The sequence below is a fragment of the Protomyctophum bolini genome, assembly GCF_963924005.1.
Source record: "Protomyctophum bolini genome assembly, chromosome: 18".
NCBI classification, from domain to species: domain Eukaryota; kingdom Metazoa; phylum Chordata; class Actinopteri; order Myctophiformes; family Myctophidae; genus Protomyctophum; species Protomyctophum bolini.
In genome coordinates, this window is record NC_137879.1 from 41,455,508 (window position 1) to 41,471,952 (window position 16,445).

Below are 16,445 nucleotides of genomic sequence, written 5' to 3' on the forward strand. Positions count from 1 at the left end.
CTTGAAGAATCTGCGACCGGAGGTGTGATGGGACCATGGGGGCGTTGAGGGCGATGGCTGATGGCGGGATGGGTGCTGGCGTGGCTGTGAAGAGGGAGAAGGCAGGGGGGGGGGGTTGGGGAACACTTGGTGGGAGGGAAGAGAAGGCACGGTGTTGTGTGGGGCGCTGAGTGCTGCTGGGGGAAAACCTAGGGGAGGTTGAGCTTGGAAATAGTACGGGGAGGGGAAGGAGGTGGGGTGGGGGGGGTAGAGGTGGGGTGCTGCGGCCTGCTGGAAAAGGGGGGGGGGGGCAGGTTGGGCATGGGGAAAAGACCCGGGTGGATAATGTGATGGGGAGATGTGTGGAGGCTGGAAAACACTAGCAGTGTGGGGGGTAGGGAGAGCTGAGGTGGCTGGAGCTCTTACAGAGGGGGGGTGGGGGGGGAGAGGGTGGACATCTGGGGGAAAAGGCTGCCTCTGGAAGGTCACTGTGGCAGCCTTCCTCTTGCTGCGTCGTGGCAGAGCGGCCTGCTGCGTTACGACGCCGCCTCTCGGCTGAACGGGCGCCTGCTGGGCTTTTCCTGGAGGACGACGCATGACGTCACGTCGGTGCGACGGACCCGCGATGGCTGGCGAGGCTGGTGTTGTTGTTGTGGTGCTGTCGGAATGTTGTGCGCTGCGGGTGGTCGTGAGGAGGTTGAAAAGAATGGGTTTCCTGGCGGTCCTGCTGAACGGGATGCCTCTCGTGGTGAGCGCGCGTTGGAGACCGACGACAGTCCAGTCCGATATTAAAGTTGGTGCGGAATTGGAGCCGCGCGAGGAGGTGACGGCACGGTTCTGCTGTATTGCTGGAGAGGTGAGTGAATCCTCGCGGAACTCCCGGGGTGTCCTGTTAAGGGACGCGGCGAGACGAGGAGGTGCTTGGACGGCTGCTGACCTGGAGCCTTGCTGGTCCGGTGGCGTGTCGGGCACTGCGTTATCGTCCTGGTGGGTCGGCATGCCGAGGAAGAGGTCCTCGTCCTCCTCGGCGTGGATGTGGAGCAACCTGTTAAGGTCTGGCGTTCCTTGGTCTGACATGCTGAGAGTTTTTTAGCTGTTTGTGCTAGGCTAGTAGCTAGAGAAAAATGCGCGATTATTCTCTAGTTGTAACGTTAGGGTGTGCGTGTTTACAAGAAACTGGCACAAGGCATTTTTGACACTTGAGTTTAAGTACCCACGGTTATGGGCGAGGTAGGAGTGGCCAGGTTAGTTGGAGGTGGGTGAGTGGTTTGCATGGTTGGCAAGGGTGGAGTTTGGTTGGCAAGGGTGGAGATGGCAGGCAGGTGGGTTGTCTTCTGCTTGGCCAAACCTCCCGAACCTTAGTTGTTCCAACTCCATGAATGAAATAAATTAAATAATGAAGGATACAACACTATAAAGCAGTCACTAAGTAGAAATTGTTTACTTAAAAACAATAAATGATCACGTGGTGATATTTGTCAGGTGAAAGAAGCGCAGTGTCTCCGTTGTGTTCTCCCCAAACCCCACCCCCCCACCCCCATATTAATCTGATTAATTATTTCAGTAACGTGTATGTTTGTGTCATAACCTCACGCCTCGCGCCCGTTGTTTCCGACGTTGTGTGTGTTTTGCACAGCGCTGTCTGGGGCGCGTTTGCATGGTTTATATCGAGTGACGTTCGATCAATGCAAACGTGTCAAATAACTGTACTATAGTGTATAGTGCACCCCCTGGATGCGCTGTCTGTCTGTGTGAGGGAGAGAGGGAGGGAGGGGGGGAGGGGGGGTGCGGGGTCGGGGGAGGAGGAATCTCACTGAGAGAGAGGAGGTAGTGGGACTGTCTGTCTGTCTGTGTGAGGGAGGGAGGGAGGGTGCGGGGTCGGGGGAGGAGGTAGTGGGACTGTCTGTCTGTCTGTGTGAGGGAGGGAGGGAGGGAGGGTGCGGGGTCGGGGGAGGAGGTAGTGGGACTGTCTGTCTGCACATGCATTCGCATCGCGCACACTTGATGCGTCATGCGTGTCGCTGATTTTCCATATGACTGCATGTGTTTGTTGCGTGCTATAGCGCTGACAGCACGCAACAAACACGCAACAAACACTTCAAAACAATGACATTTATCTCCTCTCCTCTCCTCTCCTCTCCTCTCCTCTCCTCTCCTCTCCTCTCCTCTCCTCTCCTCTCCTCTCCTCTCCTCTCCTCTCCTCTCCTCTCCTCCCCTCCTGACCAGCAGTGATGGAACATCTAGACTAGAATTCTCCATCAGCCTCCCGCTGCTCTCCTCCTCTCCACTCTTCTCCTGTTGTCCCTCTTTTCTCTCCCATCAATACTCATCATCCCCTGTGGACCGACCCCCCCCCCCCCCCCCCCCACAGCGTCCCACCTTTCCCTCCCTCCCTCCATCCCTCCCTCGTTCATCCACTCATTTATACCTCTGCAGGGCACATCACTTCTTCTCACAGCCAGAGAAGAAGTGTACATGTGTGCGCGTGTGCTTGTGCGTGCGCGTGCGTGCGTGCGTGTGTGCGTGCGTGCGTGCCACTCTACTCACATTGGGAGTGATGTGCTGAAGCTGTCTCAGGGTGATGCGGTTGTACATGGTACTGATGTCTTTCCTCTGGTCCTCGTACTCTGACACAGTGATCTGGGTGGGAGACAACACACTGTTATCCTCTCTCTCTCTCTCTCTCTCTCTCTCTCTCTCTCTCTCTCTCTCTCTCAATTTCAATTCAATTAGCTTTATTGGCATGAATGTAATATAACCACAGTATTGCCAAAGCATACAATGCAGCAAACAATGAACATGTACAGTATAGTGTTGTTTTCTCTGTGTCCCTCATTGTGTGACATGCAGTCAGATACTGTGCAGCCAGCTGTGCTGCACAGTATAGTCACGCCCTGTTGAACTCTCTCTTCAAAGTTCTTTTCAACTCTCCCTCGCGGTACTTGTCCGCTATCGGTCTCGTGCCGGTATTTATAGCCTTAGATGGAGTTTACCACCAACTTTGGGCTGCATTCGCAAACAACCCGACTCCGAGGAGACGGTGCCCCGGGGCGACGGGGGCCGCTATACCGGCCTCACACCGTCCACGGGCTGAGCCTCTATCAGAAGGACTCAGGCCCCCGATCGACACCCGGGCGACGGCCGTCTCCTGTACGCCACATTTCCCGCGCCCACCGCGGGCGGGGATTCGGCGCTGGGCTCTTCCCTCTTCGCTCGCCACTACTGGGGTAATCCTTGTTAGTTTATTTTCCTCCGCTTAGTAATATGCTTAAATTCAGCGGGTTCTCTCGGTCCTCTCGGTCCTCTCTGGGTCCTCTCTGAGGTCGTTGTGATAGTGGGTGGGACCGGCCGAGTGGGCCGGGACTCGTGGTCTTGTGGGAGGGAGGCCTCAGCGCCCCGAGCGAGGTCGTCCGGTGTCTGCCGAGGCGACCCGGTGCGGCGGCGAGCTGCTAGAGACACGAGGTCCACAGGCAGCCGCCGACCGCGTTGGGAAGCCCGGCGCAGAGCCGGTTCCAGACGCGCGCAGGCGGGACGGGGAGAGGTCCTCCCTACGTCTGCATTTCGGGGGACGAAGCGCGTGAGCGCTGCGACGCCCCAACCGCGGACGGCCACCGCCGAGGCGATGCCCTTCCGATTGATTAGAATCGACGGTAGTCCCTCTCCTAACAGAATGACTGGTTTGTCATCTGGTTCCTTAAAATGTGGGATCGACAACTCAAATTTCCTAAAATCTCTCACTCTCTCTCTCTCTCAAAACGTTGATGTAGGACACAGTGGGGCATTTATGAGGATTGCAATTAACTTCAGTTTAACCTCCCCCACGCATGCACGCACGCACGCACACACACACACACACACACACACACACACACACACACACACACACACACGCACACGCACGCACACGCACGCACACACACACACACACACACACACACACACACACACACGCACACGCACGCACACGCACACACACACACACACACACACACACACACACACACACACGCACACGTACGTACGTTGGCCAAGCGCGTCTCCAGCTGTAAGATCTCTTTGGCGTTCTCGGTGGCGTTGTGAGCTCCCAGCATGCTCAGCAGTCGCTCCATCAGCGCCTTGTAGGCCGCCAAGATCTAGAGATGACATCATCACTAAGGGACGGATCACCATGACATCATCACTAAGGGACGGATCACCATGACATCATCACTAAGGGACCGATCACCATGACATCATCACTAAGGGACGGATCACCATGACATCATCACTAAGGGACGGATCAATATGACATCATCACGGTGGTGGCGATATAGAGCGTTGTAGTCCCGCCCCCTTTGAAGGCCCAGGAAACAATTGAAAAAGTATTTATTTGAAGTTGTGTAAGACTCCAACGAAGCCGATCGTTACAAATCGTAACAAACAATTAGAAAACATGATTAGAAAGAATTGTTGTTTTTCTTCTTTGTAATGATTTGTTCGGCCCAAAACATTGTGTTTGTCGTAATTTTTAAAGGTCTTTAGACATACAGTTTAGACAGACAGACAGACAGACAGACAGACAGACAGACCTTCACACTGTCCTCGTCCTGCCCCAGGTACAGAGATCTTTCAGGAAGAGTGAGACCCTCTTGATCGATCTGAAAACACACACACACACACAACACACACACACACACACACACACACACACACACACACACACACACACACACACACACACACACACACACACACCAATATAGGTTGAAATGATGTTGTTATCTGGTGGGCAGACATACACAGTCGTCCAGCAGACAACATCGACTAACACAGTGGTTCCCAAACTTCCCAAAGCCAAGGACCCCCAAATTGACACTAATTAGCCCCGTGGACCCTCTGTTTGAACAGATATGCCTGCAGGGACCCCCCATAAGAGAAGATTTGCACGGCTCTAGCAGTGATTCTCAACCCATTTAATTTCAAGGACCCCCCAGTTTGACATGCATTAGTCTACGGACCCCCCATTTAATGGCATTTCTACCTCTGAGAGATTTATATTGTAAAAGCAATGTTAATTTAAGTACACTCTCAGAGTTACAGACCCATCAGGGTCCATTTGGTTCCAAACTATCATTTAGCTGGAGACCCCCAATAACTCCCTCGAGGACCCCTGGGGGTCCCCGGACCCCACTTTTTATGAACCCCTGCTATAACAGATTGCGGTGACGCGATGACAGAAAAGAGCCTCGACCGGCCGAGACCATCCACCAACAAACCTCCAGGATTAGAGGCAGCGTGTGCAAACAGCAGATATGAATACAGTATTCACAGAGGCCAATGTAAACACAGTGCAAACAGCAGATATAAATACAGTATTCACAGAGGCCAATGTAAACACAGTGCAAACAGCAGATATAAATACAGTATTCACAGAGGCCAATGTAAACACAATGCAGAACACTATGCTACACTGTGGAACAATTAATACGTGTCCTGATGCACACGCACGCACACACGCTATAATACAGTAAATAGATTATGTAAAACTCTGGCACACAGCTACACACACTCACTTGCAACCACAGTATCACACCATGGTTAGCAGGAACGAATAACTGCACCATTTTGGGATATTTGTGCCGCACGCACGGCCGCTCATTATTTCGCGGCGGAGGCCCGGAGATTTATTTTCATTTTGAGGGTCGGCATGGCACTTTTTGTTCCCCCTCCTCTCGGCGTGTTGCCCTACGCGCAGGGCGTGTTGCCCTACACGCAGGGCATGTTGCCCTACGCGCAGGGCATGTTGCCCTACGCGCAGGGCGTGTTGCCCTACGTGCAGGGCGTGTTGCCCTACGCACAGGGCGTGTTGCCCTACGCGCTGGGCGTGTTGCCCTACGCGCAGGGCGTGTTGCCCTATGCGCAGGGAGTGTTAGGGCATGTTGCCCTACGCGCAGGGCGTGTTGCCCTACGCGCAGGGCGTGTTGCCCTACGCGCAGGGTGTGTTGCCCTACGCGCAGGGCGTGTTGCGCGTATACGTATATATGACAGTGACAACCGAAACCATGTGACTTCCATTGGAAATGCATTGGAGCGTCCATTAAACACGGACAGGACAGCCGTCTCAACAGTGTGACTGAGGCCCAAGCCAGCACGCACGCACACACCCACGCAACGCACGCAACGTCACGCAACGTCACGCAACACACGCAACACACGCAACAGCACGCAACGCTCGCAACAGCACGCAACACACGCAACAGCACGCAACGCAACGCACGCAACACACGCAACAGCGCGCAACGCACGCAACGCACGCAACGCACGCAACGCACGCAATGCACGCAACGCACGCAACGCCACGCAATGCCACACAACGCACGCAACGCACGCAAAGCACGCAACAGCACGCAACGCACGCAACACACGCAACAGCACGCAACGCACGCAACACACGCAACACACGCAACAGCACGCAACGTCACGCAACGCAGCTCCCACGCCGTCTCACCCTGATGGCGTTCCTGGAGGAGTTCTTGTCGTCCACGTTGACGGTGAGCGAGAAGAAGACGGTGGTGCTGTACACGCCCTGCGTGCGGTACAGCATCTCGTTGAAGTCAGGCCTCCGGGGGGCGCCCTCGTCCTCCCAGCCGGCCGCCGCCCGCGGCGCCCCCGCCAGGTCCCAGCCGCCGCAGCTGTCAATCACGTCGGTCATGGGGGAGGAGCCTAGCCGGTCGATCTCCTCCATGTCGGCGCAGGAGCGGTAGAAGTCCTTCACCTGATTGGTCGGTTTGGACAGCAACATGTTAGTCCTTCACCTGATTGGTCGGTTTGGACAGCAACATGTTAGTCCCTTCACCTGATTGGTCGGTTTGGACAGCAACATGTTTTACATCTTTACTTTCATAGTCTTTCTGATTGGATTTCATTTAGTTTTTAAGTAAAAATATTTGTCACCCGGAATGTTTCCAGCGTTAGTTTTAGTCGACTAAAATTCGTAAGATTTCCGTGTACAGTTTTGGGGCAGATAAAACCAATTTACAATTTACAATGTAGGCATTTATCAGACGCTCTTAATCCAGAGCGATTTACACCAAGCAAGAACAGAAAGCATGAATACATCACATACATAAGAAGTAGTTATCATGAAACATGCGTAAGCTAAGAACGTACCGTGGAATATCTATATAATGAAACTATACATATATACTATACTACACTACATGAATTGAACATGGTGGACCCTGAACTTGGTGGACCCTGTTGTAAACAAGTGTAATGCTTAATTCCTATCTACATGACTTCCTGCCTAAATATGTCCCAAACCGCCCCCTAAGGTCTTCCTCTGCTGGCCTGCTCGCTTTGCAAAAAAAAATGGCAACTAAAAAATACGGGGAAGCAGCTTTTTGCTTCTACGGGCCGTCGGCATGGAACAAGCTCCCACTGTACCTTCGTTAGGCAGCCTCTGTAGACATTTTTAAAGATCAGCTCAAGACCCACTTCTACAACATTGATTTTTAATTGATCTTTTATTTTTTATTTTTGTTATTCATGTCCTCACAGTATTGCATTACTGCTTGTTCTTAATGTTGTTGCCTTGCTTTTCTTTTATTCTCCATTTTTCTGTAAAGCACTTTGAGCTGCATTTCATGTCATGAAAGGTGCTATACAAATAAAGTTTTATTATTATTATTATTGTCAACAAAATGTGATGGTCATTCATTGCCTATTTTAAATTAGTTTACGATATTTTTGGGGATTTTTGCCTTTATTGATAGTCGATAGAGATACAGTAGGTTGACGGGGATAAGGGGAGAATGGTGAATTACAATCACTTCATATTTGCATGCGATACCTGTTCAAAATGTGCCTGGTTATTTTATTTATCCATGCTCACAGGTTTAGATTAGAAATTAGTTTGTAACCAATATTAATGTTGCAGTTTGATGGGCAAGTCATGCTGAATATAGTAGCCTAGTTGCTGCCGTTGGTGAAAAAACTGTTCAACTCTGAGAAAATGTTATACCGTATTTGCAAAGTCAGTAGGAACAATGTAATCATGGTGCATTATGTCATGTCTCATACCAAATTAATAAATAGGAAATAAAGGTCAAATGGAATGCAAAACACTGGACTTTATTTTGGGCTTTTGTCATCCAAAATAAAAGTGAATACTTCTAATTCAGTTGTAAAATATCTGTATGAATAACGTTTGAACAATTCTCAGTAAATGCAACTATTTACAAAGTCATAGGATAGGAACTTAAATAAATAAGTGTAAAAGTCTACACTTAATTGAGGAGAACACAAGTATGCAATCATGGTGCACTATGTCAAGTTTCATAGAGTTTTAAAACAAAATGTCAACTGCTAAAGTTAATTCACTCAAAAAAAGGCAATGGAAATCATTACAAAACACTGGGGGAGAAAAGAGGGGAGGGGGAGATTACCACAACCACTGTGCAGCTGATCCCAACATGGACCCCAAATAAATAAATAAATAAATAAATAAATAAATAAATAAATAAATAAATAAATAAATAAATAAATAAATAAATAAATAAATAAATAAAAAGTACATTTAACACAAATTGATTGCACCGAACGTGAACATTGCAGAGAGAGGATGAACTGGCTGTTCTCTCTACTACATTTTAAACAATTTATCAACCATTCTCTCCAGTAGATTGAACAGCCGGTCCATCCTCTCGGCGCTTTCTCCTGACCTCCGCTCCTCCGCTTCCCTTTGTAATTTCATGTCCTCTTTGATGAGGTCAATCAGGTCATCATCTCTCCCCCTTTTTTTCTTTCTGGCCAGCCTGGACATTGGGCCCTGGTGTCCCTGACCCTTCTCCAGCTGTACCAGACAGTGCAGACACAGTAGTGTCTGGTATGACCTCAGCGTCGACAGCCACGTCCACGGCAGCGGAGGCAAGCAGGACAGGGGGGTTGATGGAGTGCCTCTGCCCCAAAACCTCGTCCATCATGGCGAAATAAGCCCGTGAGGCAGCTGTGGCTTTTCCATCCACCCCCTCACCAGTCTTCGGATACTTGCACTCCTAAGGCAGTGGAAAATGAAGATTTCAGAACCACTGGCTTAACAGGTTATTTGTATGGCAGTGCTTGGCAGTGCTTGTTGTTGGTGCTTGGGTAATATGTTCTGTTGTGGTCCAATGATGACTTTACAACAGGTTGCCATGTCATAAACATTAGAACTTGGCACTTGGTTATTTCAAAGGTATAATTACATACTTACTTTGTATTTGGCCTTGAAGTTCTCCCACTTCTTCTTGGCTTGCTTGGGATGAACCTTTTCGGCAAGGTCCATTTTCTCCAGAATGACACTAAGAGATTAAAGTCAATACACCACATTAACACAATAGAGACAGTAAGGGCCAAATTACCACAAACACATTTATGTAACCTTGGGGTGGCGCAGGTGTTTACATAAGCGTCAAGTTTACGGGCATGGCTAGGGTGGATTGACCCGGAAGGGCAAATGGCTTTGACCGCAGGTACGTCAGCACTTTCAAATGCTGTGAAGCGAAATGTTTGTCAGTTTCATTCTGAAATATCCATTCTGTCTGTAATTTATTCTAATTTGTTCTATGTAAAGAAGCTTTTTCCTTCCTGTGTTGTGTAAAAATAAAAAGATCAAGTCAATTCGGCTTGATGGATATTCACAAAAGTGATATGTGTCTTGTAATGAATGATTAAAAACGAGACTGAAAAGTGCTAAACTGAAAATTGCTAGACTCATTAAAATGGCTACATTCTGAAAACTAAACATGATAGAAATGTTCTCTCTTTTCCTGTTGAAAGTAGAGGACTCTAGCTTTCATTTGATATATGGTATGTCTCTGTCACTAGAATTGCGAATATGTTATCGGCAAAATAGAAGTGTGCTGTAAACAAATTAAACGAAATACCAACACATTTTCCCAGAGGCCTGTTTAGGGTGAAAGCGAGCTGTATAAAACTGCCTTTATCTAAAGAATGCAACATGCTACAAACATATATATTTTTCTGAGTAAAGAGGAAAGATTCCTCTTTCATTTGAGACATTTCTTGATATTGTCACATTATGAAATAATATGCAATGGGTCTTCAAAGTTCTTTGGAATTTCCGGCAAATGAGAAGGATGACAGTCAAACTGTTAAAATAACATGAATTAATAAATGACTGAAAATAGCCAATCTACAAGCTTGTATATCTGCTATTATTGGTGCGCAGACACGCTGGTTTCTATGGAATCCAAATGACCTGAAGTCAGTTGTGGCGACTGAGAACTTTAATCCATGTACTAAACAACTGTCCACGGTTTTCACAAAAACCTGAGTAGATGTTAAAATGACCCAAACAAATTGAAATATTGCTTTTAGGTAATCTTTACACAAAAATGGATTATCACAGTCCAATGTTGACATTATGGTAGCATACTACAAAATGGGCCATTTTCACTCACGTCCAAGCTGCAGTTGCCGTGAATTTCTGGCCGGTGAAAAGGTCCTCATGGTCCCTTCTCATTTGGATGAACCTCTTGTTTGAAGAGGTGGTCCCTAAAAATAAAATACATTACTCGTCTAGTCCTCTATAGCAGTGCTTCCCAAACTTTTTCATGTCAAGGAGCCCCAAAATGATACTATTATCCTGCGGACCCCCATTAGAAAAGATATGCTAGGGACAGACCCCCCATAAAAATGTTTTTACAGCTCTAGCAGTGATTTACAAACAGTTTCATTTCAAGGGACCCAAAGTTTGACCTGAATTAGGCTATGAACCCCCATTTAATGGCATTTCTATCTCTGGGACCCCAATGTATATTGTAAAATAATTTTACTCTGAGTGTACAAATGGAACCAGGTTCAACTAAGAGATTGTACCATTTGTACAATCTATCTCTGAGATACAGACACATAAGGGTCCATCATTTAACTATCATTTAGCTGGGGACCCCCTGGAACTCCCTCAAGGCCTGGGGGACCCCACTTTGGCAACCACTGCTCTACAGCAATTTATAATCATAATTTCTAGTAATCATCATTAATAATCATCTATAATCATCATTTCACACACACACACACACACACACACACACACACACACAACTTACATTTATAGTTGAACTGAGCAGCCTCACTTGCATGGCCTTGGGCCGGAGTTGGCTCGTCTTGTACTGCTGAGAAATGCAATAAAAATACATTAGGCCACCTCAAATTAGGCTTTTACCGACCCAAAATAATCCAGAATAAACCACCATTTAAACCGGGGGACTGTGTAACGATAGCGTTACTTCAAAATCTCCGACGACAATTTTTTATATTCTTTTTATTTGGCTCTGTCATGATACATTTGATAGCTTAAACAACTAAATACTATCCCAAAACATATTACAATTACCTTCCGTGACACAACAACACTTTTAAAAGAGTATAAAACTTACTAGTTTCCGACATTTTTCTTTCCTCTTGTTGCTCTCTGCAGGCTGGTGGTAAAGCGGTAGAAATGCCGAGGGCTGCGCAGTATGGCTGCGCCGTGGCGATGTACCCTGCACGGCTGCTAGCCGTGCAGGGTACATACAAACTGGCCTTTGGAAGCGGGCTCGGGCGGGGGGAAATAGTGCGTGGCCCTGTGTAGTGTCAGCGCGAGTCTTTTTGCGGTCTGTGGAATGGGAAGCACTGCGGCGCACCGTTGTGACGTCATATACCCCGAAATACACACTGCCCAGTGTCCACCCCGCGGATTGGGATCCACCTATGGACTCTATCACCATATTTCAAACCCACCTGTTTAGGCAGGCCTATATGACTCTGTGTGACCTCTGTGTCTTCTGCTGCAAGCTGTGCCCTAGTTTTGTTCTGCTTTAAAAAAAAAAAGAATTATCCCACAATTTTGTAACCCATTTTTCACCCCTGTGTCAATCGTCTAATGTGATCCTGGGCTCTACACACCCTCCACCAACCTAGTCCCCATATATGGGGGACAAGGGGAGAGCAACGGACTTGAACTCATGCTTCCTTCATGCCTGAGTGTCCAAGTTGCTCCTTTATACACCTGACAGGGGGGAGTTTCCCTGGTTGGACGTAGTTCCTTTCCCCTCCATCAGGCGCCCCGGGACCAGGATTACTGCATGTTTTTTGTGAGGGTATACCTACCCTAGGGGACACGGGGAGAACATGCAAACTTTGTTTTGTTTTGTTCTGCTTTTAACTGTGTTCTTGTACTGTTTTTAACGTGTACGGAAAGGCGCCTTATAAATAAAATGTATTATTGTTATTATCACCTTGCGCTCGGCCGAGCTGGGCCCGCGCCGGCGGACGGGCTCCAGCAGGAGGCGCCGCAGCTTCTCCTGGTTGTGCTCGCCGATGGCGGTGATGATGCCGTAGCTCAGCTTGTCCTCGGGGATGGCGTGGCGCCGCAGCCAGCCGCCGCACGCGAAGGAGTAGAAGTCCTGGCAGGGCTGGATGGTCGGGTCGATGTTGGCCTGCACGAACCGGGCCGCACGCAGCAACGAGCGCTTCTTCTGTTAGGGACACACGTTTACTGTTTAGGACATTTAGACCTTCTTCTGCAGGGCGGTGGTTAGTTTATTATTTACATTTACTATTTTAGACATTTAGGGCTCCATTTTCGTCACCACTAAACCCCTTATCCCTAAACTTCTTTGCCTTTATTTACTATTTTGAAAATAGGTTTTGAATATAGTTCAACTAGGCGATTTACATTGATCCGTTGTGAGCTTGTAGATCTGGCCATTTTAACTATTCAAAAATGTTTAGCAAAATAGTAAAAAAAAGGCAAAGAAGTTTAGGGATAAGGGGTTTAGGGATAAGGGGTTTAGCGGTGACGACAATGGAGCAGGGCGGTGGTTAGTGACATATTTACTGTTTTAGACATTTAGATCTTCTTGTGGTTAGCGGCTTTTCTACAGATTTTCATATCAAGGCATATCATATTTATTCTGCATTTGAGCCACGGACCACCGTTTGGACAACAGCCAAACGTCGGTCAAAATAACTATTACCAAAACAAACCCCTCCAGTACCAAAACAAAACCCCTCCAGTACCAAAACAAACCCCTCCAGTACCAAAACAAACCCTCCAGTACCAAAACAAGTCCAGTACCAAAACAAACCCCTCCAGTACCAAAACAAACCCTCCAGTACCAAAACAAAAACAAACCCTCCAGTACCAAAACAAACCCCTCCAGTACCAAAACAAACCCTCCAGTACCAAAACAAGTCCAGTACCAAAACAAACCCCTCCAGTACCAAAACAAGTCCAGTACCAAAACAAACCCTCCAGTACCAAAACAAACCCTCCAGTACCAAAACAAGTCCAGTACCAAAACAAACCCCTCCAGTACCAAAACAAGTCTAGTACCAAAACAAACCCCTCCAGTACCAAAACAAGTCCAGTACCAAAACAAACCCTCCAGTACCAAAACAAACCCTCCAGTACCAAAACAAACCCTGCAGTACCAAAACAAACCCTCCAGTACCAAAACAAACCCCTCCAGTACCAAAACAAGTCCAGTACCAAAACAAACCCCTCCAGTACCAAAACAAACCCTCCAGTACCAAAACAAACCCTCCAGTACCAAAACAAACCCCTCCAGTACCAAAACAAACCCCTCCAGTACCAAAACAAACCCTCCAGTACCAAAACAAACCCTCCAGTACCAAAACAAGTCCAGTACCAAAACAAACCCTCCAGTACCAAAACAATCCCCTCCAGTACCAAAACAAACCCCTCCAGTACCAAAACAAACCCCTCCAGTACCAAAACAAACCCCTCCAGTACCAAAACAAACCCTCCAGTACCAAAACAAACCCTCCAGTACCAAAACAAACCCCTCCAGTACCAAAACAATCCCCTCCAGTACCAAAACAAACCCCTCCAGTACCAAAACAATCCCCTCCAGTACCAAAACAAACCCCTCCAGTACCAAAACAATCCCCTCCAGTACCAAAACAATCCCCTCCAGTACCAAAACAAACCCCTCCAGTACCAAAACAATCCCCTCCAGTACCAAAACAAACCCCTCCAGTACCAAAACAATCCCCTCCAGTACCAAAACAAACCCCTCCAGTACCAAAACAAACCCCTCCAGTACCAAAACAATCCCCTCCAGTACCAAAACAAGTCCAGTACCAAAACAAACCCCTCCAGTACCAAAACAAACCATCCAGTACCAAAACAAACCCTCCAGTACCAAAACAAACCCTCCAGTACCAAAACCAAAACCCCTCCAGTACCAAACCCAAAACCCCTCCAGTACCAAAACCCCTCCAGTACCAAACCCAAAACCCCTCCAGTACCAAACCCAAAACCCCGTCCAGTACCTGACAGTCCAGGCGGCAGTGCGGGTCCTGCTGGGCCTCCAGAGAGATGTACTTGAGCGCCAACATGCTGCCCAGAATCACACACATGCCCGCCGCGAACACCAGCGCCGACAGCAGGCAGATCTCCCGGCGGCTCCAGCGGGGCAGCCCGCCGCCGTCCGGCCCGCCGCCGTTGATGCCGCTCAGGTCCGGGCGGTGGTGGTGGTTCTGGTGGTTTTGGTGCTTCCGTCCGGAGGCGCCGCGGGCGGCGCTGCGGCCCGCGTGGCGGTCCAGGCTCCCGCCCAGGTGGAGCGTCATGCCGTTGCTCAGGACGTCGCTGCTGTAACGGCCGCCATATTTCACCTCCTGGAAGTAGGAGGCGTTCACTTATAGTCATTTTTACTACTTTTTTTAATTTTTTTATCCCACGATTTTGTAAACCCAGTTTTTGCTTTTTCACCCAGTGCCAATTATCTAAGTAATCCTGGGCGCTACACTTCCTCTGCCAACCTGGGGGGGGGCAGCGGACTGACCTCATGCCTCCTTCTATGCATGAGGAGTCCAAGCTGCTTCTTTTCACCTGACAGGGGGGGAGTTTCCCTGGTTGGACGTATAGCGCGTGGAAGGGACACGTTATTCCGATTAGTTCCTTTCCCCTCCATCAGGCGCCCCGGCTGGCCAGGGGGAGGTAGTTTTAGAGACCAGGATTACGGCATGTTTTTTGTGAGGGTACCTACCCTAGGGGACACGGGGAGAACATGTGAGGATACCTACCCTAGGGGACACGGGGAGAACATGTGAGGGTACCTACCCTAGGGGACACGGGGAGAACATGTGAGGGTACCTACCCTAGGGAACACGGGGAGAACATGTGAGGGTACCTACCCTATAGGGGACACGGGGAGAACATGTGAGGGTACCTACCCTATAGGGGACACGGGGAGAACATGCAAACTCCACACAGAAAGGCCCTTTCGCCAACCCCGCCTCGGGTATGGGCACTGACATTTTTACTACTTAAATGGTTGCCTAGTTTACTAGTCGACTAGTCGATACAATACATGGACGATATTGGTTCATTATGGCCATCCGATACGATACGATTCAATTATTTTAAACTAAGTAATAAATCCCATCTTTTTCTTTTGTCTTCTAAAAAATTGCTAAATACCACGCACTGAACATAGTATTGATACAATTGATTATTTGCATTGCAAAATGATACGATACGATACATAATCAATTCAATGTTGCCGTTTTAATTTCGATATAGTTTTTAAAAAAGGACATGAAAAAGGTTGAGCACCACTGACACTATGTATTGTTGCATTGTTCTTTCTGCTTTGGCAATGTAAACGTATGTTTTATCATGACAATAAAGCCCTTTGAATTGACTTGAATTTAATTGACATACAGTAGAAACACTGACATTCAGAAAACCTTTAGACTTATTTTCTTGTTTTTCGGCCTCAGTCCTAAATATTTCTACACCCTTACCTGGAAGTCATCGTGGTGACCTTTAACCCCTACCTGGAAGTCATCGTGGTGACCTTTGACCCCTACCTGGAAGTCATCGTAGTGACCTTTGACCCCTACCTGGAAGTCATCGTAGTGAGCGGTCAGCGAGTAGGTCTTCTCCATGACCTCAGGTCCTGAGAGGTCAGAGGTCAAACCAGAGGGGTCACTGTGGTGACAGAGGACAGACAGAGGACTGACAGAGGAGCTCCGTTAGTTCCAGATCAAAGGGGGAGGGGTCTCCGTTAGTTCCAGATCAAATGGGGGAGGGGTCTCCGTTAGTTCCAGATCAAATGGGGGAGGGGTCTCCAGTTAGTTCCAGATCAAATGGGGGAGGGGTCTCCAGTTAGTTCCAGATCAAAGGGGGAGGGGTCTCCAGTTAGTTCCAGATCAAAGGGGGGAGGGGTCTCCAGTTAGTTCCAGATCAAAGGGGGAGGGGTCTCCAGTTAGTTCCAGATCAAAGGGGGAGGGGTCTCCGTTAGTTCCAGATCAAAGGGGGAGGGGTCTCCAGTTAGTTCCAGATCAAAGGGGGAGGGGTCTCCAGTTAGTTCCAGATCAAAGGGGGAGGGGTCTCCAGTCAGTTCCAGATCAAAGGGGGAGGAGTCTCCAGTTAGTTCCAGATCAAATGGGGGAGGGGTCTACAGTTAGTT

At 48.5% G+C, this 16,445-nt stretch overlaps 2 protein-coding genes across 2 annotated transcripts in view; both read right to left on the reverse strand.

The window, feature by feature from the left end:
• Positions 1–16,077, reverse strand: part of LOC308333453 (endothelin-converting enzyme-like 1) — a 64,035-nt gene extending 47,958 nt beyond the window's left edge. Inside the window, exons 1-7 of the mRNA XM_080789875.1 lie at positions 15,877–16,077; positions 14,302–14,646; positions 12,240–12,479; positions 6,467–6,733; positions 4,548–4,616; positions 4,002–4,112; positions 2,527–2,619 (exon numbers count right to left, since the gene is read on the reverse strand). Coding sequence (XP_080646001.1) covers positions 2,527–2,619; positions 4,002–4,112; positions 4,548–4,616; positions 6,467–6,733; positions 12,240–12,479; positions 14,302–14,646; positions 15,877–15,921 — 1,170 coding nt within the window. The 5' untranslated portion in view covers positions 15,922–16,077. The remainder of the gene's footprint in view (positions 1–2,526; positions 2,620–4,001; positions 4,113–4,547; positions 4,617–6,466; positions 6,734–12,239; positions 12,480–14,301; positions 14,647–15,876) is intronic.
• On the reverse strand, positions 8,161–10,477 carry LOC308333454 (uncharacterized protein). Its single transcript, XM_080789876.1, has 3 exons — positions 10,422–10,477; positions 9,212–9,286; positions 8,161–9,014 (listed from the first exon to the last, which is right to left on the reverse strand). Exons 2-3 carry the CDS (start codon positions 9,281–9,283, stop codon positions 8,742–8,744), a joined length of 345 nt encoding a protein of 114 aa, XP_080646002.1. The 5' UTR covers positions 9,284–9,286; positions 10,422–10,477; the 3' UTR covers positions 8,161–8,741.
• Positions 16,078–16,445: the final 368 nt, after the last annotated feature.